Genomic DNA, 26,803 nt, shown 5'->3' on the forward strand with positions numbered 1-26,803 from the left:
CTTAAAGCAGACGGTAGCAATGAACGATCAGCTGTGTTGGTCTGAATCAGCAGAACAAGTTTTGAATCCAGCGAGACCTTTTGGACCAACAAAGTTTTATTCAGGGTATGAGCTCTGGTGTGTAGGCTCGCTTCTAAAGATACAGTGGCATGGAATGAAAGGAAGCAGTTCATACTTCTAGGCAAAATATAAGCAGTAAATTAACATGCAGTATAATGAAGATGTTTGACACATTCACAAGCCAAACAGGAATAACAAGCTGGATTCACTTCCAGGGGACTGGATAGTGGGGTCAAACATTTTCGTTATGCTTTGCATTAATTTCCTGCTTACATTTTGCCTAGAAGTATGAACCGATTCCTTTCACTCCATGCCACTGTATCTGAAGATGTGTGTACGTACACAAAAGCTCATACTGTGAATAAAATTTGTTCTTGTGCACTCAAAAGGTCACAGTGGAGGGATGTGAGCAGCGGAGTCCCTCCGAGATCTGTATAGTGACTGGCGTTTTTCTACTGATTCATTAATGACTGGAAGTCAGGGTTTGTAGTAAAGTGGCCAGATTTGCAGATGATGCTAAAAATTTTTAAGTTGGTTAAGCACCAACAGATTGTCCAATGTAGGGGTAGTCAAACTGCGGCCCTCCAGATGTCCATGGATTACAATTCCCATGAGCCCCTGCCAGTGAATGCATTCGCTGGCAGGGGCTCATGGGAATTGTAGTCCATGGACATCTGGAGGGCCGCAGTTTGACTACCCCTGGTCCAATGGGATCTCTCCAGGTTCAGGGTATGAGCATGAAAATGGCAGATGAGATTCAGTGTGAGCAAGTGTAAAGTAATGGCTAGTGGGGTGAATAATCCTCAGCTCATAGTAAAATTGTGGAAGTTGCTGCTGTAGAATGTGGCAAAGGCTTCTAACTTGGGAGTGGACAAATTTGTGGATTATGAATGGCACATAGACATGATGACTATTGACTCCCTCCAGCATCAGAGGTGGAAGGCCTCTTTATATCAGCTGCCGGGAAGATGCTGTGGCGGCCATCCTGCTGGTAGGCTTCCCAGAGTTGACTGCTTGTTGGTCACCATGAACAAAACTGACGTCATGGGCCTTTGGTCTGATCCAGCATGGGTCGCATGTTCTTATACCCCATGAGCCATTAAGCTGTGGCTAAAATGTGTTGAAGACAAATGGTTCTGAGGAGTTTCTGTCTGTTTCTTTTTAGATTTCACTGACATTTTCGCTAGTCTTTGGTGTGATCGTGTACCGGATAACCACAGCGGCAGCCCTGTCGATGAGCACCAATGAGTCCACCAGGTCAAACGTCCGTGTGACAGTTACGGCCACTGCGGTCATCATTAATCTTGTCGTGATCCTTATCCTAGATGAGATTTATGGAGTGGTTGCCAAGTGGCTGACAGAAATGGGTAATGTTATTAGAACATATGTAGAAGACTACACTACTGTTCATACCTCCTCGTTAATATGCAGAGCAGGACACCGGGGGTCCCTCAGAAGTTCATCAGAAACGGGGGTCTTTCCTCAGTGAGAAATCCAATAATGTTCTTTTGAGACATAAGTTGGCCTGCCACCACCATGACCATCTTCTCTCTGCATTTGAGAAAACTAAAATAAGAAATTTTGCAAAATGAACACAGTACCCTTTGGATCACCAAATTTGGCTTGCGGGATTCAGAATTTCTTCCAAGTGTAGAACGTGCGGGAACTGGTTAGCTATTTATCATATGGATTTTACGGTGTTGGTGGACCATCCCTCTTTCTATTTTCATTTGGTTCGCAGAGATACCCAAAACGGAGAAATCATTTGAGGAGAGGTTAATTATGAAGGCTTTCCTGCTTAAATTTGTGAACTCCTATGCACCAATTTTTTACGTGGCCTTTTTTAAAGGGAGGTAAGTCGAATGTGCTTCTTTGACATGAAGTTAAGAATGTCTCGGCATTGCGAACGTATAATGGCAGGGGTGGAGCAGATGTTCTCCTGGCTGATCTCTCCCTTCCCACCAGGAGCTTGGGAAGGTTGGAAGCAGACAGAGGGTGTCAGGTTGCTTCTGGCCGTCTCCATAGCCCAGCAGGAAGTGAAATAGGAGAACCGCCCCCCTCCCAGTTCTTGCACGTCTTAAGGGTTGGGAGGAGGGGGTCGGTTTCTCATGCTCAGCACAAATTGGGAGATCCTTCCTCCTCCTCCTCCTTCTCCTCCTCCTCTGTGAAGTATAGGTGCTCTTATTTTCTTCCTGAAGATCAACAGCATACAATTTTCAAGAGCCTGCTGAATTCACATGCCTAAAGAAAGGAGAAAAGTAGATGTCCTATTTCCATTTTCAAAATTCTTTTGCATTCTTGCAAATGGAACATTTCACCTTGCCTCTTTATTGGCTGAAAGTAATTGAGATGGTTGATCTAGAGTTACTGGTCATGATGGAGCTATTTTCATTTGTATGGTTCTATAAACTCAGTTCCTGGTTTCCTTGAAGAGGGATGTAAGACTCTGAGAGGATTAATAATTCAGAGAAGGAATCTGTTTTTTTAAACAGACTTTCACAATGTCAAATAATAAAAAAAACCAGGAATGTCAGGCACATTACCTGAAGCAGGATCTTGGTTCCATCTAACGCTGATCTGAAGCATTTCAGAACCACAAGGCTATTTAAATTTAATGCTTGGATACACAAAATAAGCAGGGTTTGATTCCTGACTCCTCTTCCATATGACGCCTGCAAGGTGACCTTGGGCCAGTCACAGTTCTCTCAGAACTCTCTCAGCCTCAACTGCCTCATGAGGTGTTTGTTATGAGGAAGGTGATTGTGAGCCAATTTGAGGCTTACGGGAGAGGAAAACAGGGTATAAAACCCTTATCCTCCTCTTCTTGATATTGCTTTAGTTCCTCTATAATTTTACTCTGTTCTCAGGTTTGTTGGTCGGCCGGGTCGTTACGTGTACGTGTTTGATGGCTATCGCATGGAAGAGGTAAGTTAGCACATTTGAATTCCCACTCTGAACATGTTTTCACTGACCACTAATCATGCCTTGAACAATTTGAAATTTGAAATAAATTCTTCATTGATCCATTTTGCCCCTAGAAAATATGTTCTGTTACCAGCCTTGTGACTTGCAAACAAAATGTACAATACTATACACACTTCTCTTGGATGCTTTAAGATGCTTTGGGCTGATCCTGCGTTGAGCAGGGGGTTGGACTAGATGGCCTGAATGGCCCCTTCCAACTCTATGATTCTATAATTCTATGATCCCTGCGCTGTGATTCAAGCTCCCTGGGTGAAATCAATTGACAATAAACAAGCAAGAGGTACTCGTGATCCATTCTGTACACAGTAATGTACTTTCAATGCACTTTAGAAGTAGATTTTGCTTTTCCTCACAGGAAAATCCAGCTACCAAAGCACATTGAAAGTGCATTATCCTCCGTGTGCGGAATGGGCCTCGGTTTCCCCTGTCATATTAGGATCGGCCCAGTAGCATGAACGGGAATAAATCAAAATGGAGTTTATGTTTATTACAAGAAGTGAAACAGAAACACTGGGACTTTTCCAAGAATTTTAAAATCTGCCCCTCCCCCAGTGGACAAATGACCTGGCAGATAGACCAGACATTGCTCTCTGCTTAACACTTCTTGAGAGCTGTGAAAGTTATAGAATCCTGCAGGCCTTTCTTTCTTTCCCAGTTGGGTTCCATACTCTGTGGGTCCAGCCAAAAACACAGGCCTTATTGAGAGTTTTCACCCACAGTTGGCAGAACTAACTAGAAATATCTAACTCCAGTGCCACAAAAATGTCCAACAGAGCAACACATGGTGCCTTTACAGAAAGAGCTATCAACTGGGGGGGGGGGGGGAGACAGATGCCCCACCTTCTTCTGGTTGGACAAAATGATTTGGGGTCTTCCGACCTACCTCTCTTTTAAAACCATCTATTCATCAAAGACAAACTCCCATTCTTCCTGCCTGACTTCCCAATTAATGTAAAACAGATTTATTCAGAAAATGTACATGGGATGTACTATCTGATATGTTTAGTACTGATGAATGACCCTCTTCTGTGCAGAGGGTTGACAGACCACTCTGGGTTAGGAAATTCTTGGGGATTGGGGAGAGAGCCTGGGGAGGGGAGGTTTTGAGAAGGAGATGGAGTTCGGTGGGGTATAATGCCCTAGAGCAGGGGTGGCCAAGCTATGACTCTCCAGATGGCCATGGACTACAATTCCCATGAGCACCAGTCAGCAGTCAGCAGTCAGGGTGGGGAATGGGGGATTAGTCAGATAAAGAGAAGAGAAGGATTCAGATAGGTTGCCATGTTGGTCTGAAGCAACAAACCAAGTTTTACTCCAGTGGCAACTTTAAGGCCCACAAAAGTTTATTTCAAAATATGAGTTTTCGGGTGCACAAAGTGTACATGAGTACAAAAACATATGCCTTGAATTTTAAAAAATGCACCTGGATTCAAACTTTGTTCTAAAGAGTGGAGAAAATAAGGGTCAGGGCACAAGTGGGCAAGGGATTTCCTCTCCTCTCTGAGTCCACTTGTTTCTGGGCCATGAAGAAATGCTCTCTGATATCATGAGGCACCTTGGCATCCTGGCAACTGTAGTTCCCCTGATGCCCAGCCACCTCTGATGCCCATGTGCTGGAATTCCCTTACTGTCTTCCAGATGCTGTTTCCTTCCAACGCAATGGCCAAAGCACACAGCCTCAGTTTGCCTTTCCCACCTACTTGCACCCTCACGTGTATCGTTTTTCTCTTCCGTTTAGTGCGCTCCCGGAGGATGCCTGATGGAACTTTGCATTCAGTTGAGCATCATCATGCTGGGGAAGCAGCTGATCCAAAACAACATCTTTGAGATCGGAGTCCCGTGAGTATTTCACACACAAGTGCCCCTTTTCCTGTTAACTGTAATTAATCCATCCATATTTCACCTCCGCTCACCGGGACTTTAATCTCCACTTTAATCTCCGCTCACCCAGCCTCCAAAAGCTGGGTCATGCCTCGGCCCGGGTAGCAGGACGACTAGGATTCTCAAGGGATTGTGGACTTTTGGGATGGACATGGAGTCAGTAAAGAGCCAGCATGGTGTCGTGGAAACGAGCGGCGTATTTTAATCTGGAGAACTGGATTTGATTCCCTGCTCCTCCACAAGCAGCCAGATGACCTTGGATTTAATCATTCTTCCACTGGGCGCTAGCCAAAGGTTCATCCTTATTGCTTCCTTTCATTGCTAAAGGAAGAGAAATAAATAAACACACTGGGATATTTGGATTGTATTTTGATTATATAGTTTGTGAATAATGTCATTAAAGGGAGCCAAATATGCTACGTACACCACCGCATTTTAAAATTAATGTCTTTAAAACACAACGCACACATTAACTGTCTGTTCTGTTCATTCCCCAGAAAATTAAAGAAGCTTTTCCGGAAGCTGAAGGATGACGGATCCGAGACGAAGAAAAGTGATTCTGCCCCATCAAAACCTCCACAGCAATGGGATCTAGATTATGTATTAGAACCTTTCACTGGGTTGACTCCAGAATACATGGAAATGAGTAAGGTCTTTGAACACCTCTTGCAGTATACCAGTGTAGTAGTCATATTTATCAAGCATATCTGTGAGGCCCAGGTTCAAATCCCTTGCAGAGTCACCTAGGTGAGGGGTAGTCAACCTGTGGTCCTCCAGATGTCCATGGACTACAATTCCCATGAGCCCCTGCCAGCGTTTGCTGGCAGGGGCTCATGGGAATTGTAGTCCATGGACATCTGGAGGACCACAGGTTGACTACCCCTCACCTACGTGACTAAGAATGCGGGCTCTCCCGGAATTGTTCCTGCTGAGCTTGTATGATGGGCCAGACCCTTGGTTAAAAATGATGTTCTTTCGGGAAGCTTTCTATTTTCCTGTTTTCTTAATAAGGAGGTTAACACTAATGTACATATCCTGCAAGAATGACATAATTCCAATGATGTAACTTGGGCTGAATGTTTTTTATCAGTTCAAATGGCAGCTTAACTGACTACAGAGTCACCATAACTACCAATGGCGGGTCAGCTTAGATCAGCTTTCCCAATTTGTTCCCCATTGAGAAACCCCTGAAACATTCTCCAGGCTTTGAGAGACCCCAGAATCAAGAAACCCGGTGATCGTGCAGAATGTGGTTGGGAAGCATAGCTGTGTATATGCCCACCAAGGGCCCTACCCCTTCTCATCCCCTCCAGGCCCATCACTGGCCATAGGGGGGTGGGATAGGTAATATGATAGTCAACAATAAACAGATTTTACAAAATGATGATGATGATGTCATCCGTTCACTCGTGTCCGACCCTCGGCGATTCAATAGGAAAGTCTTCGCCATGCACCCCTGTCTCTGACTGCTTCTTTTAGTTGGTTCTTTACAAAATATATATAATATATTTTAAATGTTAATTAACTCCCACGCTTTCAGGAAACCCTGCCAGGGCTGTCAAGAAACCCCAGGGTGTCATGAAACCCTGGTTGAGAAGGCCTGTCTTAGAGACTTGGACTAGACAGAGGCCATCCTTGATTGCCTCTTGTACGGAGATTTATGGCTTGCCGGCACGAGGCTGGTAACCAGTGGGGGATTGACCTCTGGGGCGAGAGCAAGATGATGTCACCTCTTACGAGAGAAAAATGGGGGGGGGGGATGAGAACCACCACCAACTTCCTGATGCAATGGCGGCGCTTTCAATGGGACATCATTGTCTTGCTAGCAATGCCATAACATTTGGCCCTCTTGACTGAATGCTGGAACATTCCATCAATTGGGTGGTGCCAGTTCCAGTTGCACACACCCCCATATACTCCCCCCCCATTGCTGCTCTGCTGGATGGTAGAAGAAAACAGGAGGACAATTGAGGGTGTCCTGATGCAATGATGTCACTTTTGACGCAACTGGAAACGATGCCACCATGGTGTTCAGCCAAAACTCCATAATGCCATACACAGATGGCCGAAATTCTATGGTTTAATGCTACAGCATCAGTAGTGATGGCTGTGCTCAAAGTTATATCATTGCATTGGGACACCTCCAGTTTTTCTCCTGTCTACCAGGTGAGCAGTGGTGGGAAGGGCCAGCCAACTGGGAGTGGGAACCTGGTAAGCCAACCTACGGTTGATAGCCCTGGGAGACTATCAACCACTTTGTGTCTCTGTTATTAGGCCAGGCTCAGGGTTTCAGATGTTCCCATGACTTCTACAAGAGTGTCAGGGTTTGTTTTGGATCCTGCATATGATAAAGTACATGTGTTGGATCTATTGTGTAGGTTTCTGGTGATCACCATCTGATCACATTCTGATGAAGGCACAGTTAGCATTAGTCACTGTCCCGGTCAGTTAGAGGATATTCCTTTCCGGAAGAGGATGGATATCCCTCAGCTAGTTTGACCGGAGTCTATTTTTGACTCAGTTCTTTGGGACCAGCTTCCTGGGAAGTTTTATATTATTTTATTTTATTATTTATTTAATTATGTCCAAGCTCTTCGTTCAAGAACATCCAAGAGGGTAAACAAACCCAAAACATCTCAGCAGGATAAAAATAGTCAGTTTTCAACAAAAGAGTTGATACCAAGCTTATGGAGTAAAAGAGGAGGAGGAAGAGGAGGAGGTGGTAGTTTTTTATACCCCACTTTTCACTACATGAAGGAGTCCCAAAGTGGCTTACAAACAGCACTCCCCACAACAGACACCCTGTAAAGTAGGCTGAGCTGAGAGACCTCTGAGAGAACAGTTCTATCAGGACTGTAACTAGCCCAAGGTCCCCCAGCTGACTATGTGGTGGAGAGGAGAACCAAACACAGTTCTCCAGATTAGAGTCCACCACTCTTTAAGCACTACTACCAGGCAGTTCTCTTGCAGAGGGCACTTACTTTTGGAAATTAACCAAAAACTAGTTTTTTTACCAAGTGGGATTTATGGATGTAGTTATAATACTGCGACTTTTCCAGGGTGTGTTTTTTATGACTTTGTTTGATAGGCCCTGCAAACACACGGAAAGCCGAATATAAATCGCCGTGCAAACCAAACAAACATACTAAGCAATTTTCTCTCGGTGTGCCTGCAAACCTGCACCATCTCCCTTTTCTACGCAAAAGGAGCTCTAGCTCTTGGATTTCTTTTCAGGTTTGTCCTCCCAGCAGGAGGCTCTGTTCTCTGTGCAGCTAATGCATCTCCATCCTTGTTAGTTCTGCCCTCCTGAGTCCTGTCTCCGGGATTTAAGAAAGATGGAAAACGAGTGAAATTCAACCTGCCCCTCCCCTGGCCTGCCTGTCGTGCGGAGCCCCCTACCACTAAATTCAGCTGCCAGATTCATGGCTGAGCAACGGAGACCACCCACGCAGGCAACAGACCTTGGGAGGTGCTCAGGCCTGAAGCTGTCAGTTGAGATTGTCCTGAAAGGGTATCGAGCCCAAGTGGAGATTAAAGGTGCTCTATGGTGGCTCAGGTTCGCTTACTTGGGAAATCGAGCAAGAGGCCGAAGGAGGTTGCTGGCCTGAGAAAGAGGGTTTTAATACCCAGAAATAAGGCAATTTGCAGAGCAGAAGATTGGTGATAAAGTGCCGAAAAGCAAGATTTGAGTCCATGAGCACCTGGAAGAGCAACAAGATTTCCAGAGTGTAAACTTTTGAGACCAACAGAGTTTTGACTGTTGTGGCTGTGTGGGGTGGTCTGGCCATTTTAGTTCCTGACGTTTCACAGGTAAGAGGCACGACGTGGCAAGATGGGAATCTTTCCGTGCCAAAGTGCATCCCAGCCACCAAGAATATTACCATCTTAGATCAAGAAGCGACTGAGGGTTTATGAAAACTCATCTCCTGCCGCAGATGTCGTGGTTGTGTTCGTCTTTAAGGTGCTACTGGATTCTCGCTTTTTGCTTCGTTACCAAAAGATTTTCTTCAGCTTAACCATTGTCATAACTTTGGTCAGCTCCTCGCAAACCGGACGTCGCCTGCCCTCGAGAATAAATGACGGGTCTCTGGTAATTAGCTGAAAACTTTGTGAGCTTTGAAAAGAAGCCAGATCTGGGCTATGAAAGTAGACCTTGCTTATGTCTGTCATCAGGGGAACGCCATTCCCAAGCGAGCCTGCAGGACAGATTTGGAGGCTGACAGCCAGCCAGTAGCATGTTTACAGCAGACTTGCCAAGCGGCAGCCGTTGGGGCCGGTGGTCCGTTCCTGCTCGGGAAAGCAAAGCCAAACATCCAAAAGACAAGCGTTAAAAGAGCGGCATCTCCTCTATGCCTGCTGTGGGAAGAGAACAGGACCCTAGAAGTGATTTCTCCCCCCCCCCCTCCACGTTTTGCTTGGCTTCCTCACTAGCAGCCAGCAGAATCTGCCCAAGGAAGTCGTTGAAGAGCTGCTCAAAAGAAGGGGTAACCAAATTTAATCCTGCTGTTGCCGAAGGCAGTGAGAAAATGGACGTTCGTATAAACAGAGGCAAAGTTAGGTTCGGAGTCTCTGTCTCTAAGCCTTTTGGGATTAATGCTGGAGATTTGGAAGCATTTTGCCCGAGGCAGGAGAATCCATCAAAACCTCCTGACTTTTGCGCATCAACAGTGGAAGGCTTGCGAAAGGGAGAGCCACATTCCTCCATAAGCTCCGTGATGTGGCAGGATTTGGAAATGTCATCTTGGAGCGTCATGTCCAGGCATGTGGCCTATATTAATTGCTGTGGGGAGTTACTGGAAAAACCATTGATGGCTACGCCAGAAAATAATAATAATATTAATTAGGATCCTGCTGGTGCCATGATGACTTTTCGGGAAAGTCACTTGTCAGTGTAGCCTTGCCGGAGGGGGCTGAAAATGTTCCCACGCGGTCTTCTTTTCCGTCCACACTCAGACGCATTTTTCACACCTGTTCCTACTCATGTTCCCTAGGCTCCGGCCACCAGGCAGATGACGTCCTGCTTCAGTGTTTCTCCTGTTCAAAGTAATTCTGTGAGGAAAAAGCTGCGCCTCTCAGTTCACCCATGAATGGGATGTGGTGCCTATGCATGGCATTCCTTTGAATGGGCGTCGCTTTTGAGTGTACTTTGAGTGAGGGAACTTATTAGAAGGCAGGGGAACATCAGTCCAGCTATCTCAACAGCTTCCGCCATGGCCTCTCCCCCTCTCCGGTCAGTTTAACACACTTTCACAGAGGTGTGAAACATTGCCCAAAGGATTACTTGTTCCATAGGGTAGGTGTGGCAGCGGAGGGGAGGGGGTGTCCCTCTATCCCCTTTCTCTTCCCTGTGCATGATTTTATGGGCCTCTGTCATGGCCCCTCCTTAGTGGTCTTCTCTCTGAAATCAGAAGCCGACACGCATTAGAGAAAAGTGCTCTACCCCTTAATCATTTCCACCGACTTTTGCTATTCTGGAGCGATCGTGTCTGAGATGGATTGGCCAGAACTGCAAGCTGGATCCCAAGTCATGGATAGGACATTACGATGCAAGCTTTTCGTTTGCAGTCCCTTTCCTAATAAACCCCATTATAGGCATTGCATTTTCCATTGAGTGAACATTCATAGAATCATAGAATCATAGAGTTGGAAGGGACCTCATAGAGTTGGAAGGGACCTTCCAATCATAGAGTTGGAAGGGACCTCATAGAGTTGGAAGGGACCTCAAACGCTGGCAGGGGGCTCCTGGGAATTGTAGTCCATGGACATCTGGAGGGCCGCAGTTTGACTATCCCTGCCCTTGAGCCTTCACAGAATCAGCCTCTCCGTCTGATGGCTCTCCAGCCTCTGTTTAAGGATTTCCAAAGATGGAGAACCCACCACCTCCCCAGAACTTCCTGTCCGGTCACTGCCAGACTCCATCTGTGTTACTTACTTCCATGAAATGTCATTTACCTTGTTGTCACTCAGCAATCAAGATGCTCTCAGATAGGCTTTCTCAAGCCAGGTTTCATGAAACCCTGGGATTTCTTGACAGCCCTGGATGGGTTTCCCAAATAGGGGGGAGTTAGTTAATTTCTTGTATATATTTTTAAAAATTGTTAAACATTCATTAGGTGATATGACCGTATATGGTCATGTTGACCCTCTTCCCCTTCCCAAATGGCCAAGGATGGGCCTGGAGAGAGTGGGAAGGGGAGGGGCCCCCTGTGGGTGTGTCCACAGTGACCCTTCCCAACCATATTCTGCACGATTGCACCATTTCTGGGGTTTCTCTAAGATTGAAGAATATTTCAGGGGTTTCTCAGTGGTTAAAAGCTTGAGAAAGGCTGTTCTATGCTGAGGGTCAGTCCTGTAGGTCCAGCTGAGTTTGTGCTTAGAGGACTGTTGGGTTCGAACCCAAGCGCCTCTTGCAGTTTTGCTGCCAATTGGCCTGTTGCCAGCCAAAAGACATTTTTGGCCTTCTCGCACACAGCCCCCAGATGGGATTCAAACTCAGACCACCATTTTGCTACACAGGTGCTCTCCCCCAGTGAGTGATTGGGGAGATGACAGAAATGACTCCTGTGACTGTACAGCTATATCTCCTGTTGTTGCTGATAATATCCCTCTTGCCCAACAAAAGACTGCTGAGACTAGTTGGCTGAGGCTTTTTCCATCTCTGCCTCTTGCAAGGATAGCGCTATCACACTTGTGTGGCCGTTGGTGGGCTGTGGTGGGTCAGTATAGGCTCCAGTGCCAATGAGGTGTACTTTGAGGGGAGGTCTTTTGCTTCCTTATATCTCTTCTGCAAAGTGGGCATTGCAAGCTGTCTTATGGCATGGGCACAGGGCCTGTTTATCCACATAGCATGCTCTGGTCCCTGTGCTTCTAGGGGCCCTGTGAAGTGCCTCCCCTCCATGGATCAGGGCTGCATGCAGCCTCCTCCCCACCCCGTTTCCCTCTTTAAGGTCACTCAGAGTGACCCTCCTCTTCACTGTGGGGTCCCACTCTGACCCAGTCTGGCTGCTCCCACCACAATTGTCTTCTGCTAGGGCCTTGTGAATCCTTAAACTGACTCTGGTGCTATGGGGCTCACAAATCCTTAAACCATTCCTGAATGGGCAACTTCACATTTGAGTTCTTTAGGTGTTGTTTGGCAAGAGTTCTTCTCAAGCATGTGGCTGAATCTTACAATTTGCAATCATTGTAATAAGGACTGATTATGTTCCAGACAGGGTTTTGCACTGATATTTAAGGCCAGAGCAGCCCCCAAAGATACCCAGGTAGCAATATATTCCGGAAGAGTTCAATGCAGACTTTGCTTGTTAGTCTCTGACTTGCCAAAAGATCTCAAGAGCAAACCTCTTCTGTCTTCCAGTCATCCAGTTTGGCTTCGTCACGCTGTTTGTCGCCTCTTTCCCGCTGGCTCCTGTTTTCGCTCTGCTCAACAATGTCATCGAGGTCCGGCTGGATGCCAAAAAGTTTGTCGCGGAACTAAGAAGGCCAGACGCGGTTAGAGCAAAAGATATTGGTATGCATTGGTGTGGCAGTAGGGGAAGAGGGGTTATTTTAAGCACTGCAGAAAAAAGACAGGAAAGTCGGGGTGGGGAGTGGGGGGTTGACGGCCTGGATTTCAGCGAGCAATAAGAACTGGAAGCAAAAGCCCTTAACAAAGACTTGTCCTCTGTTGCAGGAATTTGGTTTAACATCTTGAGTGGCATTGGAAAGTTTTCGGTCATAATTAATGTGAGTATTGACAGGCCATGAAACAGGGGGGTTGATTTAGCTAAGCCAAGTCTCTCAAATTGCCAAGAAACTCAGGTCTCTGGATTGGCTGGAAATGCCGTGGAAGTAACCAAGCATCGGGCTGGCATGAATTTATTATACATATATTATACATCAAGAGTGTTTGAACTCGGCAGTGACATTGCAGACTGGCTTGCATCCAGGGGTAATTTCTGCTGATGGACAAGGTTTCTATGAGTGGAGTAGGGCCCTCCCTGAGGCCCCAACGCCACAGTAGAACAACATTTCCTCCAAATGATGGGCAGGTATTCCCAGGCACAGAGGAGCTGGAAATATTCTGGGGAGGGGGGAGAATCATTTCTATCCCTGTGGACCTCCTCCACAGGATACATGAGGCTGAACATTGATGGACCATTGATCTGATCCAGCAGGACTGTTCTTATGTGTGCATGCGCACACGCGCGCTGCATGGCTGGAATAGTGCATGCGCGGCACTTGCGTGCATGCGTGCATGCACTATTTCGGCCACACCGCGTGCATGTGCGCATGCATGGGTGTGGCCACGCATGCGCGCTGCGCGGGCACTGCAGTTGCGATGCGTGGCGCGGCCCTGATTCCCTCTCCCCCCCTCCCACAGTAAGAAGCTTCCCGGGCCGCAAGCTTGCGGCCTGGGAAGTTTTTTACTGAGTGAGGGCGGGGAGAGGGAACCGTGGCCCGGTGCCCTGGCCTTTGCGGCCCGGTACCGGGCCGCGGACCGCAGGTTGGGGACCACTGCTGTACAAAACCCTTGGAAAATGACCGCCAAAGCCAGCAGAATCCTCAGGCAGCTACCCAATGGGCCCAGTGTCTGGTGAAGGGGTCATATCTGGCAGAATTCTCTTCAAAACTGCTCAGGAGATGAAGCAGTGCCCAGAAACCTGACTGGTTTACTCTGCCTTCCAGCCCCAAAGCAGCTTCTCTGTTGGGAGGTATCTGCTGAGCTTTCTGATTGTCCTCCTCGGCCTCAGTAAAGGGACTTGGAAGCACACTGCAGATATTTGGAGAGCTCGCATGGTAAAGATTTTCTTTCTCTCCCAGGCCTTTGTCATTTCTGTCACTTCTGATTTCATTCCACGCCTTGTCTATCAGTATGCATACAGTAACAATGGGACCATGCATGGCTTCATCAATCACACGCTGTCATACTTCAACGTCAGCCATTTCAAGGCTGGGACCCAACCAGAAAACTCACCTTTTGAACAGGAGGTATCTTTTTGCAGGTAAAGCTGCTTTAACAAGCATTGACTGATGAATTTATGACTCACGATGATATGAGTTGTCACAATGATTTCACTATCTGGGAGCCAGCTTGGTGCAGTGGTTAGGAGCGGTGGCCTCTAACCTGGGGAACCAGGTTTGATTCTCTGTTCCTCCCCATGCAGCCAGCTGGTTGACCTTAGGCCACTCACAGTTCCCTCAGAGCTCTCTCAGCCCCACCTACCTCACCATCTGTCTGTTGTGGGGAGAGGAAGGGAAGGCAGTTGTAAGCCGCTTTGAGACTCCTTCATCGGGTAAAAAGCAGGGTACAAAAAACAGCTCTTCTTAAACTCATTAAAGTGAATATGACTATAAACTGTAATTGGGGCTTCCTTCTGAGTAGACCCATTTAGGATTACTGGATACAAGACATATTCCCTCATCCATTCAGACCCAATTCCTTATATCTGCATCATATTTCTAGGAAATGAACCCACTGTGTCTTTGCTTCCCATACCACCAATGCTACTTATGTATTTTGATATTTATTCATTACTTTTGACCCAAGGTGACTCACAACTAGGGTTGCACGGTTCGGCTGCTTCAGCGATCACGGAAGCCCAAGGCGGTCTCAGCGCTTGCTGCCTCGGGCTTCCATGATCGTTGAAGCAGCCGAACTGCACCGAACCGCGCTGAGCCGCACCGAACCGCTCAACCCTACTCACAACATCATTCTCACCTCTTCTATATTAACCTTGCAAGAACTACTCGGTAAGGCAGGTGAGGCCAAAAGTTTGTGACCAGCCCAAAGTCACCTCGTGAGCATCTATGGCCCAGAGGGGAATCAAAATGCATATTTTTGGTAGTATTGTAGTATGTTATAGTATTTTGTTATAATTTGTTATGTTCAACTTTGGAGCCACTGTTATGTTACTGTCACTAGATTTCTATGCATATTCATGACATTTTATGTAAACCTCCCTGAGCCTTATTGGAGAGTGGTATAGAAATTCAACAAATCAATAGTGGAGAGAGTTTTTCAAACCCCAAAACATCTTTTCTGTGTCAAAGAGTGGGGGATTCAAACTTGGCTCTCCCGGATCCTAGTTTGCCACAATACCAGGCTGGCTGTGGCTAACACATTAATTGTGGCACAAGTGCCTGTGAGAAGTGTGCAGCAATCCTCAAATGCCCAGCTTTTCTACACAGCCCATCAGAAGTGGTTTCAGGATTTGCGGGGCACCCAAGCCAGTTTAAGGGTTCGCAGGGCCCTAGCAGAGTACAGTTGCAGCCAGACTGGGTACAGAGGGGACCCCCACAGTGGATAAGGGTGCTACTCTGAGTGTCAGAGAGGGAAAAGAGGAATGAGAAAGGCTAGGGCCCCAATCCAGGGGGGAAAGCACTGTGCAAGGTCCCTGGAAGCTTGGGGCCCATAGCATGTACTTCATGTGCTACATGCATTAACCGGCCCTGCAGGCCATGTGCACCAGGGCCCAGAACTCCCCCCCCCCACTCCCTGGAAATAATCATCACTGATTTGTATGTTGGAGAGATTTGCAGTATAATCCTAGATAGAGATACGTGCCTGTAGGCCTTTTAACTTAAATGGATTTGAAAGGGTACTAGTCTGTTTTGGACGGGACTGTTGGACGATGTCTTCTAAACGTTTTGTGATGGTGTGCACTGAGAGATGTCATTCTCTTTGATGATAAACCAGAACAGAAGACTATTGAAGAGTAGGTTTTTTGTAATTATGCCTGAGCATTCAACAGTGTATAGCATTTGAGCATATGGGTGGAAAGTGAGAATCATTGATTTGATGTGAGTGCCCAGTTATTGTTGGGTCTGATAACATTCCCCAGCAATGGTGTGCCTGCTAATTAACCAGCTTCCACCAAACAATATTTGACTTTGATTAAAACATTTAATAGCTGAGTAAATAATTGCTCTATTAAAGCCCCTCCTCCCAGCTGCTTTAATTCCATCTAAGGAAAAAGTATGTGGACCCAAGGCCAAGGACCCTTATGGTGGGGTAGGAAAGCAGGCTGGAAGGTACTGGTTGGCGAAAGAGCCCATGGAGAAAGGATTCTTGGTACCAGGTCAGTGTTGTGGTTAAGAGTGGCAGATTCTAATCCAGAGAACCAGGTTTGATTCCCTGCTCCTCCTCCACATGCAGCCGTCTGGGTGACCTTGGTACAGCCACAGTTCTCTTTGAGCTCTCTCGGCCTCACCTACTTCACAGGGTGTCTGTTGCGGGGAAGAGGAAAGTAAGATAAATGTAAGCCACTTTGAGGATCCTCCAAGTAGTAAACAAAACGGAGAACAAAAAAATCAGTTCTTCTCCTTGAGTCTTGCTTGCCTTTCCTCCTACAAAATGGAAGTCACTGGGTGAGGGGGGTTGGGGAAATCTGTAAGTGTTGCCTACACCACACCCAGCTCGGCCCCTCACTTAGAAGTGTATGATCACGGAATGTCCCTTTGTGAATTAATAAAATAATCTTTATTTTTGTCCCTGGAAAATATGCTGGGAAAACACTGACCCCTTTTATTCTTAGACGTTTGTAGCCTCTTCAGATCAATGCTGGTACAACAATCAGACTGAATTTGCCCTGCACAGACCTTGCTAGAGATTAAGGTATCTTAAATAGAAGCCATAACAAAGCTCAAGTACTCCCCAGTGGTGCATTCCTGGGATAGGTCAGGCAACATTTTATGCACTCCTCTGAACTCTCTGGCATTTGTTCTAAATAAACATTGCAACAGGACTGATCTGTGGCTTATAATTAGGCATAATGGTTATTTCAGAGCAAAAAAATATGACTTTTCTATTTAGCTGAAATTGAAAATGAATCCCTTCTGAGACAAACCCTGCTCCAGTGTGTGCCCGTTCTGTGGATCAATGTACTAGATTTAGACCTGGGAGTTAATATCAAATTGGTAACTGATTCAACAACTGACCGTAGATTACCAGCAAGCATTTACTGGAGCCAGAGTTGCCAGCTCTGGGTTGGAAAATACCTGGCAGCTTTGGGGGTGCAGCTGGGAGTGGGCAGGATATGGAATGAAGAAAGACCTCCGTGTTGTATAATGCTATTTAGTCCAAAGCTGGCATTTTCTCCAGGGGGACTAATCTCTGCTGCCTGGAGATGAGCTAGAATTCCACAAGATCCCCAGGCCCCATCCGGTTCTGGCACCCCTAACTCGAGCAAGAATCTCAACCAGCTCTGTGTGAGGCGCATGGGTGCGTTTCATTAATATGTCCAATTGTTTAGGCTGCATGTAAAATACGGGAGATGGTTAAGCTAAATTAAGCGCTTTCAGTGCATCGATTCCAGTCTTTCCTGTTGGCATAAATAGGATTTAGAAGTGTTGGTCTTGGAATGGATCTTTCCTATCAAGGGAGAATCAGCATTCGTTGTGTGTGGCCACTGCAACCTCAGTGGCATGAATGGGGAAGAATAATGAAACCTGGCCAGAGAGCGAGCCATGTTCACTCCCATTGACTTCCTGCAGTTCCGTCTCTTCCCTGAAACAACCTGGATGAAAGTGCTCCCCGTGGGATGGATTCTACCCACAATTTGTAACTCACCTCCAGCAAAGCACGGCCATGACTTTCGTTGTGCCAAAATGGATGCTAGAAATGAATCCAGCTAATTGCATACATCATTGCATTGTTGGGAAGGGATCTAAAGCAGGGGTAGTCAACCTGTGGTCCTCCAGATGTTCATGGACTGCAATTCCCATGAGCCCCTGCCAGCAAACGCTGGCAGGGGCTCGTGGGAATTGTAGCCCATGGACATCTGGAGGACCACAGGTTGACTACCCCTGATTGTATACCCTTGACCGAAGAACTTCTGTTGTGGCCAGATTTGCTTGGAGAACAATCAAAACAAGGAATAGCTGGGTAGATTCGGAGCAACTTAGGTAGAGACAGTCTCAATTGCTTGTGAGTTTTAAAACCAGAATGATTCTTATAGCTGGAATGTTTTATATCTTTTATAATATTTTAGTTATCAATGATTCTTTTATCTTGTTAATGCCAGATGTTTTTATGTATCTTGGACTTTGACTACTGGTCTAGTACCGTAATAATAAAGACTTGGACTTGGACTACCCCTGATCTAAAGGACAGTCCCTTTCCATTTTGCTCTGCTGCATGAGGCAGTCTGGGCATTGCTGTCAAACATGCCTTTAACTCAACGCTTTCCTTTTTACAGATTCAAAGATTACCGAGAACCGCCGTGGTCTGAAAATCAGTATGAATTTTCTAAGCAATACTGGGCAGTTTTATCTGCTCGTTTGGCTTTTGTCATTATTTTCCAGGTAGGTTTGGTTCTATTTGACTTTGCCGTCGCATATAATAAACTCATTCATTGCTTGCTGCCTGCAACACACGTTTGACCTTTCGTCCTGAAAAAGTCCCCAGCCTCTGTTGCCACAGGAAAGCAGGCTGCAGGTCCTACCTAAAAAACCGAGAGAGAGTGATAAAGTATATTGTTCCTTTTTTATCCAGCAGTTGAAGTCAGATTGCTGAGTGTGGGAATATGAAAGAAAACAACAGAAATGAGCTCACTTCTTGCCTTCATGCTAGCCAGAATTAGAAATACTCCGGGGTTCTCCGTGGACTCTCTTGGCCTTTTGATATTGATCCCATTTTGATCATTTTTGTTGTTGCTTCAGAGGGAGAACAGGGAGCAGTTCCTGTTGGCATGGATAGGACCCACAGTCAACTATGTGCTTAATACCCCTACAGCCAGCTTGGTGTAGTGGTTAGGATTGCGGGCCTCTAATCTGGCGAGCCAGGTTTGACTAGCTGGGTGACTTTGGGCTGACCACAGCACTGACAAAGCTGTTCTGACCGAGCAGTGATATCAGGGTTCTATCAGCCTCACCCACCTCACAGGGTGTCTGTTGTGGGAAGAGGAAAGGGAAGGTGACTGTAAGCTGCTTTGAGACTCCTTTAGGTAGAGAAAAATGGCATATAAGAACCAACTCTTCTTCTTCTCTTCGTCTGGCTAGATATCGGGGGGGGGGGGATTTTGCAGATAGGCTATCTAACGAGGTGGTGAACTTCCCCTCACTGACAGTCTTCAAGCAGTGGCTGGACAGATACTCATCATGGATGCTTTGGGCCAGCCTTTCTCAACCTTTTTACCATTGAGAAACCCCTGAAACATTCTATATATTTCCAAGAAACTTCCAAAGTGATGTCAGCAGGCCACAGCTTCCTGCCACACCCACAGAAGTCACATGCCACCGGAAGTGACATCACAAGGCCACTCCAACCTCACAGGAAGTGACAGCATAGAAATATTTTCAGATGATTTCTGAACAGAACAATATCTGCATGCTGGGCTGGTTACCAGTTTGTTCTTCTTTACCAAAGGGAGTCTGCAGAAACAGGGCCGTGGCAGGCCTATGCCACTCCATTTCCAGCCCCTGGCAGTTAAGTTAAAATGAAAGTACTTACCTTTCTGGACTCCAGTCACTACAATATGCGACCAGCCTCAGTCAGCAAGAATTTGTAAGGTCAGGGCCCCTCCCCTTCCCTCTCCCTCCATTGGCCATTTTGGGAGAGGGGGCAGGTCGACATGCCCATATATAGTCATATCTAATACATTTTTAATGTTTAGAAAAATATATTAGAAATTAATTAACTCTCACCCAATCAATGAAACCATTACAGGGTCTTCGTGAAACCCCTGAGAAAGCAGGGGGTTGGACTAGTTGTCCTGTGTAGCTCTTTCCAGCTCTATAATTCTATCAGGCAAGCTCAGTTGAGCATCCAAAATGGCTTCAAAATGGTCTAGATTGGGCCGCAGACCTGAGGAGCTTCAGATCTCTAGAGCTCTACACTGTACTCAAAAAGGCCAGGATCTGGAAGCACCCTCAGATCTGAAAGCACAACATTCACAGGACAATCCTAAACAGAATCATGCCCTTCCAAATGGAGTAAGTTGGCTTGCAAGGGTGCTTAGGATGGCACTGCCAGATCTGGGAAATATAATTCTTAGCCAGATAAATATTCGTGCTCACTGTTGATTCTTAGCCATTTGTATTCTAAAATATCACATTCAGTTATTTATGTTGAACAGAATGAAGAATTTTTCATATTTATTTGATTACTCTGTCATTGCGTTCAAGGGAAAGTTTTTAAAATTGCCATTTTGAATGAGGGCCACATTTCTGAAATCAATCTGCACGGTAAATGGACAATGTTACTTTCTTTCCTGCATTGAGAGACATAAAAAATCAGAGAAGAACAACAATATTTATATTGCACATATATTCTATGACAGCCCCTGGATTAGGTCAGCTTTTAGGTAGACTTTTCTTTTATATAAAAGGTGAATTTATTACCCCTCTCCTTGCTCCCAACTGATTTAACGGTTTCCAACTGATTGTATGTCATCACCTTAACCACCCTGAGCTTTGGGGGGAGGGGGGTATATAGATGTAATAAATAAATTAACAAAATATTAAATTTGCTGAAATCTGGAACATAATGGCAGACCTTCTCCACAAGGTCCTCTTTCTTAACCAACTCCTGACCATTAAGTTGACTGGCTACCATTCACTTCTATGGAAAGAAGCAATATACCTGGAAATACTGTTGCTGTGAAGATTAGTGTTAGCCTCTTTGTGGCAACACATCTCTGTATGTCAACACACAAGATGCCTATTATTTACATCCGCAGCAAAGCAGAGGGAAAACCCATATATTTCTGGAACTTCTTCTTGGAACTTGTTCTGCATCCAAGAAGGAGAACAAGTTCAGTTCTGCAGTGGATCCAAGAAGTCCCAGAAATATCTGGGTTTTCCCTCTGCTTTGGTGCAGAGGAAAATAATAGGCATCTTGTGTGTTGACATTATAGCAGCTCTTTTCATCATTTTCCCTCTAGAGCAGGGGTAGTCCACCTGTGGTCCTCCAGATGTTCATGGACTACAATTCCCATGAGCCCCTGCCAGCAAATGCTGGAGGACCACAGGTTGACTACCCCTGCTCTAGATTGTCTACTGTCACCCCTCTTAAAGGGAGGAGAATCTGGCTCAGAGGTAGAGCATCGGCTAGGCATTCAGAAGATCCTAGGGTTCAGTCCCCCTGGTATCCTCAGTTAAAAGAATTGGGAAGCGATATGAAGGACATCATCCTGAGACCAGAAGAGCTCGTGCCGGTCAGAGGTGACAATAGTGACCTTGACTGACGGAGCACTGGTCCAAGTCAATGGAAGAGATGGAGCTGTCCATTTCTATATCTGGTGCTTTATGGCTTTTATCATGGTAGTAAGTGCCCTCCATGCCTCTTTCTCCTGTTTTTTGGCTTTTTAATGGCAGAACCTGGTAATGTTCCTCAGTGTGCTGGTCGACTGGATGATCCCAGACATCCCCAAGGATATCAGCGAGCAGATCAAGAAGGAGAAGAGCGTGCTGGTCGATTTCTTCTTGAAGGAAGAGCACGAGAAACTCAAACTGATCGAGAACTTCATCATGCGGGATAAGCCCAAGAGCAAGAACGAGACAAGAGGACGGCGAAACCGGGCGGCGAGCTTCTGCCAGTTCAGCCGAAGTCAACGAGGCAGTTTTACATCTTTCAGCTCGCAGCACACGGATGTGTGATCCTTTTGGGCAGCGGTTCTCAAGCTTTCTAAAGAGGGATCCACTTCTAAAATTATTTTGGGGGGTCCTGCTGGTGCAGTGCCACAGGTGGCAGGAGATGCAGGATTAGGAGGCCGGGAGTATAGACCACAGCTGTCGGCCCTACCGAACTCGTGGCTGGGAGTGAATCCAGCCCTTTGGAATGGATGGAGCCACAAGTGGGAGGAGGAAAGAATATGGTAGCTTTGCCCACTCGTCTCTCTTTCTCTCTGCTAGAAGGTAAGCTTTGGCTCAGGAGACGTGAATGTTGTCGAGCCACTTAGGGATCACGACTCACAGTTTGAGAACCACTGCCTTAGGGGGCTTACCTGCACCACACACGTAAATGGGTTTATTATTCTCCCTAGAGAGCCCTAGCTCAGGTAGGGAGGGAAGCGGCTAGCAATTTATAACAGGAGATTTTTTAACCCCCATGACAAATTTAATTTTTTTAGGATTATTGATGGGAAACCATGACAAGCACATTCACATGATGCATCCTTAGAGGAACAACTATCTTTCTGAAGCATATACTTATGTGATGTTGAGATCTTGAAACTGGTAGGAGGGAGAAAGCAGCATGGGAGGACAGGGGGATCAGAATGGGTACAAATTCTGGATGAGAGGATTAACTTCAGTTGTTCATTTCTCCACTGTGCATTATGTTTACTTGCAATGGCCAACATGGGCAGGAAGGGGTTTGAGGAGGGGAAGAACTTGAATGAGGTACAAATGCCATAGAGTCCCCCTTCCAAAGCAACCATTTTCTCCAGGGATAGTGGATCTCTATCACTTGGAGATCTCTGTCTACCACCTGGGGTCTGACAACTCCAGGATTCTGACAACTCAACATTTGAGCATGGCAGCCTATAGTTACCACAAGGATGATGCAAGAAAGGGCAGAGCTGCCATTTCTTTAGGGGTTGTGTAGGAGGAGAAATTTTGGTGCTTGGCTGAGAATGCCTTCTTCACACAGCTGCTAAGAATATGGGAGCAGTTTCCTTCATCCGGCCACTGTCCTCTTTAGAACCATCCTTGTGCCTTCCAGATGCAGCTTTGCCAACCATCCATATTTTTAAAAATCAGGAACAAACAACATAAAGCCATTTGGTCCGTAGATGTCTTTTTTGTGGCATACATTTTCCTGGACTACATATATCATTTTTATAGCACCCCCTCCCTGCAAGACAGCTTGGGGTGGTTCACAACAATAATATGCAAGAATAAAAACACAGTTTAAAACAGAATTGAAATGCAGTCCCACCCCGCACCCTCCCCCCTTTCTTGGTCATTTAAGGGGAAATTGCTAAATAATCTTTCCCCGTACTGAGGGAATTCTGGAAACCATAGTTCTGTTGTGGGAGAGATTAGGAACCTCTAACAAAATTTTAGGACCTTCACCAAACTATCATTACCAGGATTCTGGGGGGGGGGGGGAATGGAAAGGTCATAACAGTTAAACCCAAATAAAAGAGCTCGTATAAAACCTATATACAATTTACCCATAATTTGGTATGTTCTTTGACCATATCTACATTACTAATTGACATGTTCTAGGCGCCAAGAACATCCCAAATTAGTACAAGATGTGTTTTTAAAAATTGCTCAGAACAATATTTCCCTGGAACTCAAGCCATCCTTTCCATGAATATCTGGGAATGTCCAGGAAGGCCATTCCAGTCATACAGGCAATATTAAGCCATTACGTAGGTTGCCTGGGTTCTACAGTAGAAATTGGAATTCAGCCCTTTGGTCCCTGTATCTCTCCCATCTGACAACTTCCCCTTTTGCTTGTCGAGGCAGAGATCGGTTTCTGCTTATGAAAGGACATAAAGGGCTGCTGAAAGTAGATCAGTAAGAAGAAGAACAATAACAGTGTAAATCACTGATGTTTCACTGACAATTCAAAAGCCACACTGCTGGCAGCAGGCGAAGGTATTCCTGCCCCCCACTCCAGGGGCTATTATGCATGGCAGGAAACATTGCAAAAAGTCTTGGGAAAAAGACAGGATTTTTTTTATTCTGCACGTGGCACAGTTTTCGCCATGGAAAACCCACCATAGTATTTTTAATTATGCATTGTCCTCCCCACTCATAGCAGTGACTGCATCTTTTCCACGCAGAATTGGAAATTATCTTTACTATGACTTTTCTTTTACGATGGTGTCAACGATGCCTGTTTTTGCATGCACAAACATTAATGTGATTTTGGTTTCCTCCCCAGTGTACATCAATGGGTGAAGGAACAGCCCCTAGTTCATCATCCACCAATGGGAGCTTGAGGCGCCCCTTGTTTGACGCAAAGCCTCCCACCTCTGCTATGATAACTTTACACTAGCAGAAATTAATTTATTCATTCCCTCAGTGGCATTTACAAGCATTTCATTCCACTCTCTATGAGGAACAGCATAACTGTGAGCAGGAAAGTCGGTAATGTTAGCATTCAAAAGGCTGTATTCACCCATGGAAATTTCTTGTTGAGCTCTCCATGTCCATGAACTACAAGTCACATGAGGCCCTGCCAGCAGCATGTGCCAGAGTGGTGGTCAGGTGACATTTCAGCTGACCACAACCTGCCAATAAGCATCTAGCACAGTGGAGGAAGTCCCCTCCAACTTAAGGCTTTGCCATCGTAAGTCTTTCAAATGCATAATTGTATGCAGAAATAAACCAACACCATATCAGAGCACAGGCATAAACGTTACCATTTTAGAAAATGACGATTTAAAAGAGTCCGTGTGCTAACTTCGGGGAAAACCTGTGCATGCATAATAACCCCTTGTCCCAAGCATTCTCCCTGGCACAAGCTGCGATTGGAAATAATTGCACTCCTCACTCTTGGAGCTCAGGAAATGGCTTTAAATACCAAAGCACCACCAACCCACTCATAAACTAGGATTAATCCCAAATGTTTCACTTGTTGTCCTGGCATCGATTTATTTGTACATCTCTACACTGCCTTTCGAGCCAAGTAGGATCCCCACAGCAGAACAACCACAGATCTTAAAAGAGGGCATAATGTGGAAGAAGTTAAAGACATTTAGCTCAGATGGATTTCAATGGGGCAGGATTCTAAGCATTGGATTCTCTCCAGTTGACATCAGTCAGACTTTTAAAAGTGCGAAATTTTGTCCTGGATTGCACTCCTTACTTGCTGCTGTGCATTTTCTGTAAATTAACATGTTATTATGCTGTACTGTATTTTATCAAGAGAGGAACTACTTAGGCATTTATTTGAATGCATCTAATGAATACTTTTATTCTCTTACAGATTAAAAAAAAAGCTTGTTTTAACAGTGTGTGCCTTTTTTCAGTACTTATCAATGCAAATCACAGGGAAATGGATCTTCTCTGTGTAGTTTTGTGCTGGGTCTCCATAGCTAGAATGCGTATCTGCTTCTGGGTAGTGAGCATGTCTGGTGAGGGGTATTCCTGTGAGTGTTAACACAGGGCACAGCAAACCCAGGCCCATTCCGCACATGTTGGATAATGCACTTTTAGTAAAGGTAAGGGTGTCCCCTGTGCAAGGACCGAGTCATGTCTGTCCCTTGGGGTGATGCCCTCTAGCATTTTCTTGGTAGACTCAATACAGGGTGGCATTGCCATTCCGCAGTCATTCCCGTTTTACCCCCAGCAAGCTGGGTACTCATTTTACTGACCTCGAAAGGATGGAAGGCTGAGTCAACCTTGAGCCAGCTGCTGGGATCAAACTCCCAGCCTCATGGTCAGAGCTTCAGACAGCATGTCTGCTGCCTTACCACCCTGCGCCACTTTTTCCCCTTGAGTATCCCAGTGAAAGCGGCACTTCTGATTCTGAGAAGTTGAAGCAGCAGTATCATCTAGTGGCGTCTTGTAGGCACATGTAGTGGCCCCTTCTGCTCAGCACAGCCATCCTCATAGCAAGCAGAACAGGTGTCCGAAGACGCTGGTCTTCTGTAAATCAGTCACATCGGAAAGAGACATAGACCACATGCAAATAGAGGCGCCCACAATAAGAGCCATCCATGGAGCGTCTGGGCCTCTTTGGTTTACATTTAATCACAGATCAATGCAAAGTGCCACGAGAAAAAGAAAAAGAAAGAGTTCCCCGGTGTGTAATGTGTCTTCATTGTATGCAGCCATTGTTCTACGAAGTTTGAGACAGCCGAGTTAACTTCTTAAAAAATAGAAAAGAAGAGAAAATGCACAGGTGGTTGTGGTTAACCAACATATAGAGTTTCCCTTTTCTCTGCGAATGTTAATATATGTTAGTCTATCGGGGTCTCTAGAGTCTCACGTATCTCCCCCCAAGCTCAAAGGAGGCTGGGAACAGAATGAGGAAGCCGGAAATCTTAGTGGAGTTACTGGGGTATCAGCGCCTTGATTGACAGCCCGCCTCCCTATTTGTATCTCCACTTTCTATTTTTATCTTGATCCCAAAAGTTCAGTTTAATAGAAATCCTGGAGGCCCGCTTTCTTAGCATCGATTCAGTCTCTGAGGATTAGGGTTCCCACAGCAACCTTTGACTCTTCCCTCTGCCCCCAGGCTCCCTACAAAAGCCCCTGTAATCAGAGACTGGCTGGACGTCCCCCCCTCCGTCCCTTTCCATTGTTGAAAGTATCTTTTTCTCACAATGCAAGGCTTATCTGATCCTTCCTTATCAGCCTGAAACTTGTAAGGCTATCCATAAAGTGCTTGCTGCTGTACATCACCTCTGGGAAGGGGAGAAGCTGCTTGCTTATTTGCTTGCTCTGCTTTCTTTCTTGGCTTCTTGGCTCTCCCCAGGCACGTCAATGCAAGCCGTTAGAACAATAAGCACCATGAATAACATGCAAAGCAAGGCTCTCGACATGAAGCAAAAAAATGTCTGAATCTCATTGCTAAGAGGCAACATCAGAAAAAGGCCTTAGCCTCCCTACTCTGTAGTTGTACTTCGCTGGACAATGTGTTATTGGATGGCAGAGTTGCACCCAGGAAGCGTAGAATCATAGAATCATAGAATCATAAAGTTGGAAGGGGCCATACAGGCCCTCTAGTCCAATATATATAATATAAAATATGAAGAACAATATAATATAAAATATGAAGAACCAGTTGGTTTTTATACCCCACTTTTTGGTGCCTGAAGGAGTCTCAAAGTGGCTTACAGTCGGCTTCCCTTTCCTCTCCCCACAACAGACCCCCTGTGAGGTGGGTGAGGCTGAGAGAGCCCTGATATTACTGCTCGGTCAGAACAGCTTTATCAGTGCTGTGGCGAGCCCAAGATCACCCAGCTGGCTGCTTGTGGAGCAGTGGAATCAA

General features: G+C 45.9%; 1 protein-coding gene across 1 annotated transcript in view; it reads left to right on the forward strand.

The window, feature by feature from the left end:
• The window catches only part of ANO2 (anoctamin 2), a 123,919-nt gene extending 99,101 nt beyond the window's left edge, over positions 1-24,818 (forward strand). Inside the window, exons 16-25 of the mRNA XM_077310177.1 lie at positions 1,226-1,427; positions 1,802-1,913; positions 2,928-2,985; positions 4,784-4,884; positions 5,424-5,572; positions 12,284-12,436; positions 12,599-12,651; positions 13,729-13,910; positions 18,105-18,210; positions 21,223-24,818. Of these exons, the coding sequence (XP_077166292.1) occupies positions 1,226-1,427; positions 1,802-1,913; positions 2,928-2,985; positions 4,784-4,884; positions 5,424-5,572; positions 12,284-12,436; positions 12,599-12,651; positions 13,729-13,910; positions 18,105-18,210; positions 21,223-21,504 (1,398 nt within the window). The 3' untranslated portion in view covers positions 21,505-24,818. The remainder of the gene's footprint in view (positions 1-1,225; positions 1,428-1,801; positions 1,914-2,927; positions 2,986-4,783; positions 4,885-5,423; positions 5,573-12,283; positions 12,437-12,598; positions 12,652-13,728; positions 13,911-18,104; positions 18,211-21,222) is intronic.
• Positions 24,819-26,803: the final 1,985 nt, after the last annotated feature.

This window comes from Paroedura picta, chromosome 14 (assembly GCF_049243985.1).
Source record: "Paroedura picta isolate Pp20150507F chromosome 14, Ppicta_v3.0, whole genome shotgun sequence".
Classification (NCBI taxonomy): Eukaryota; Metazoa; Chordata; class Lepidosauria; order Squamata; family Gekkonidae; genus Paroedura; species Paroedura picta.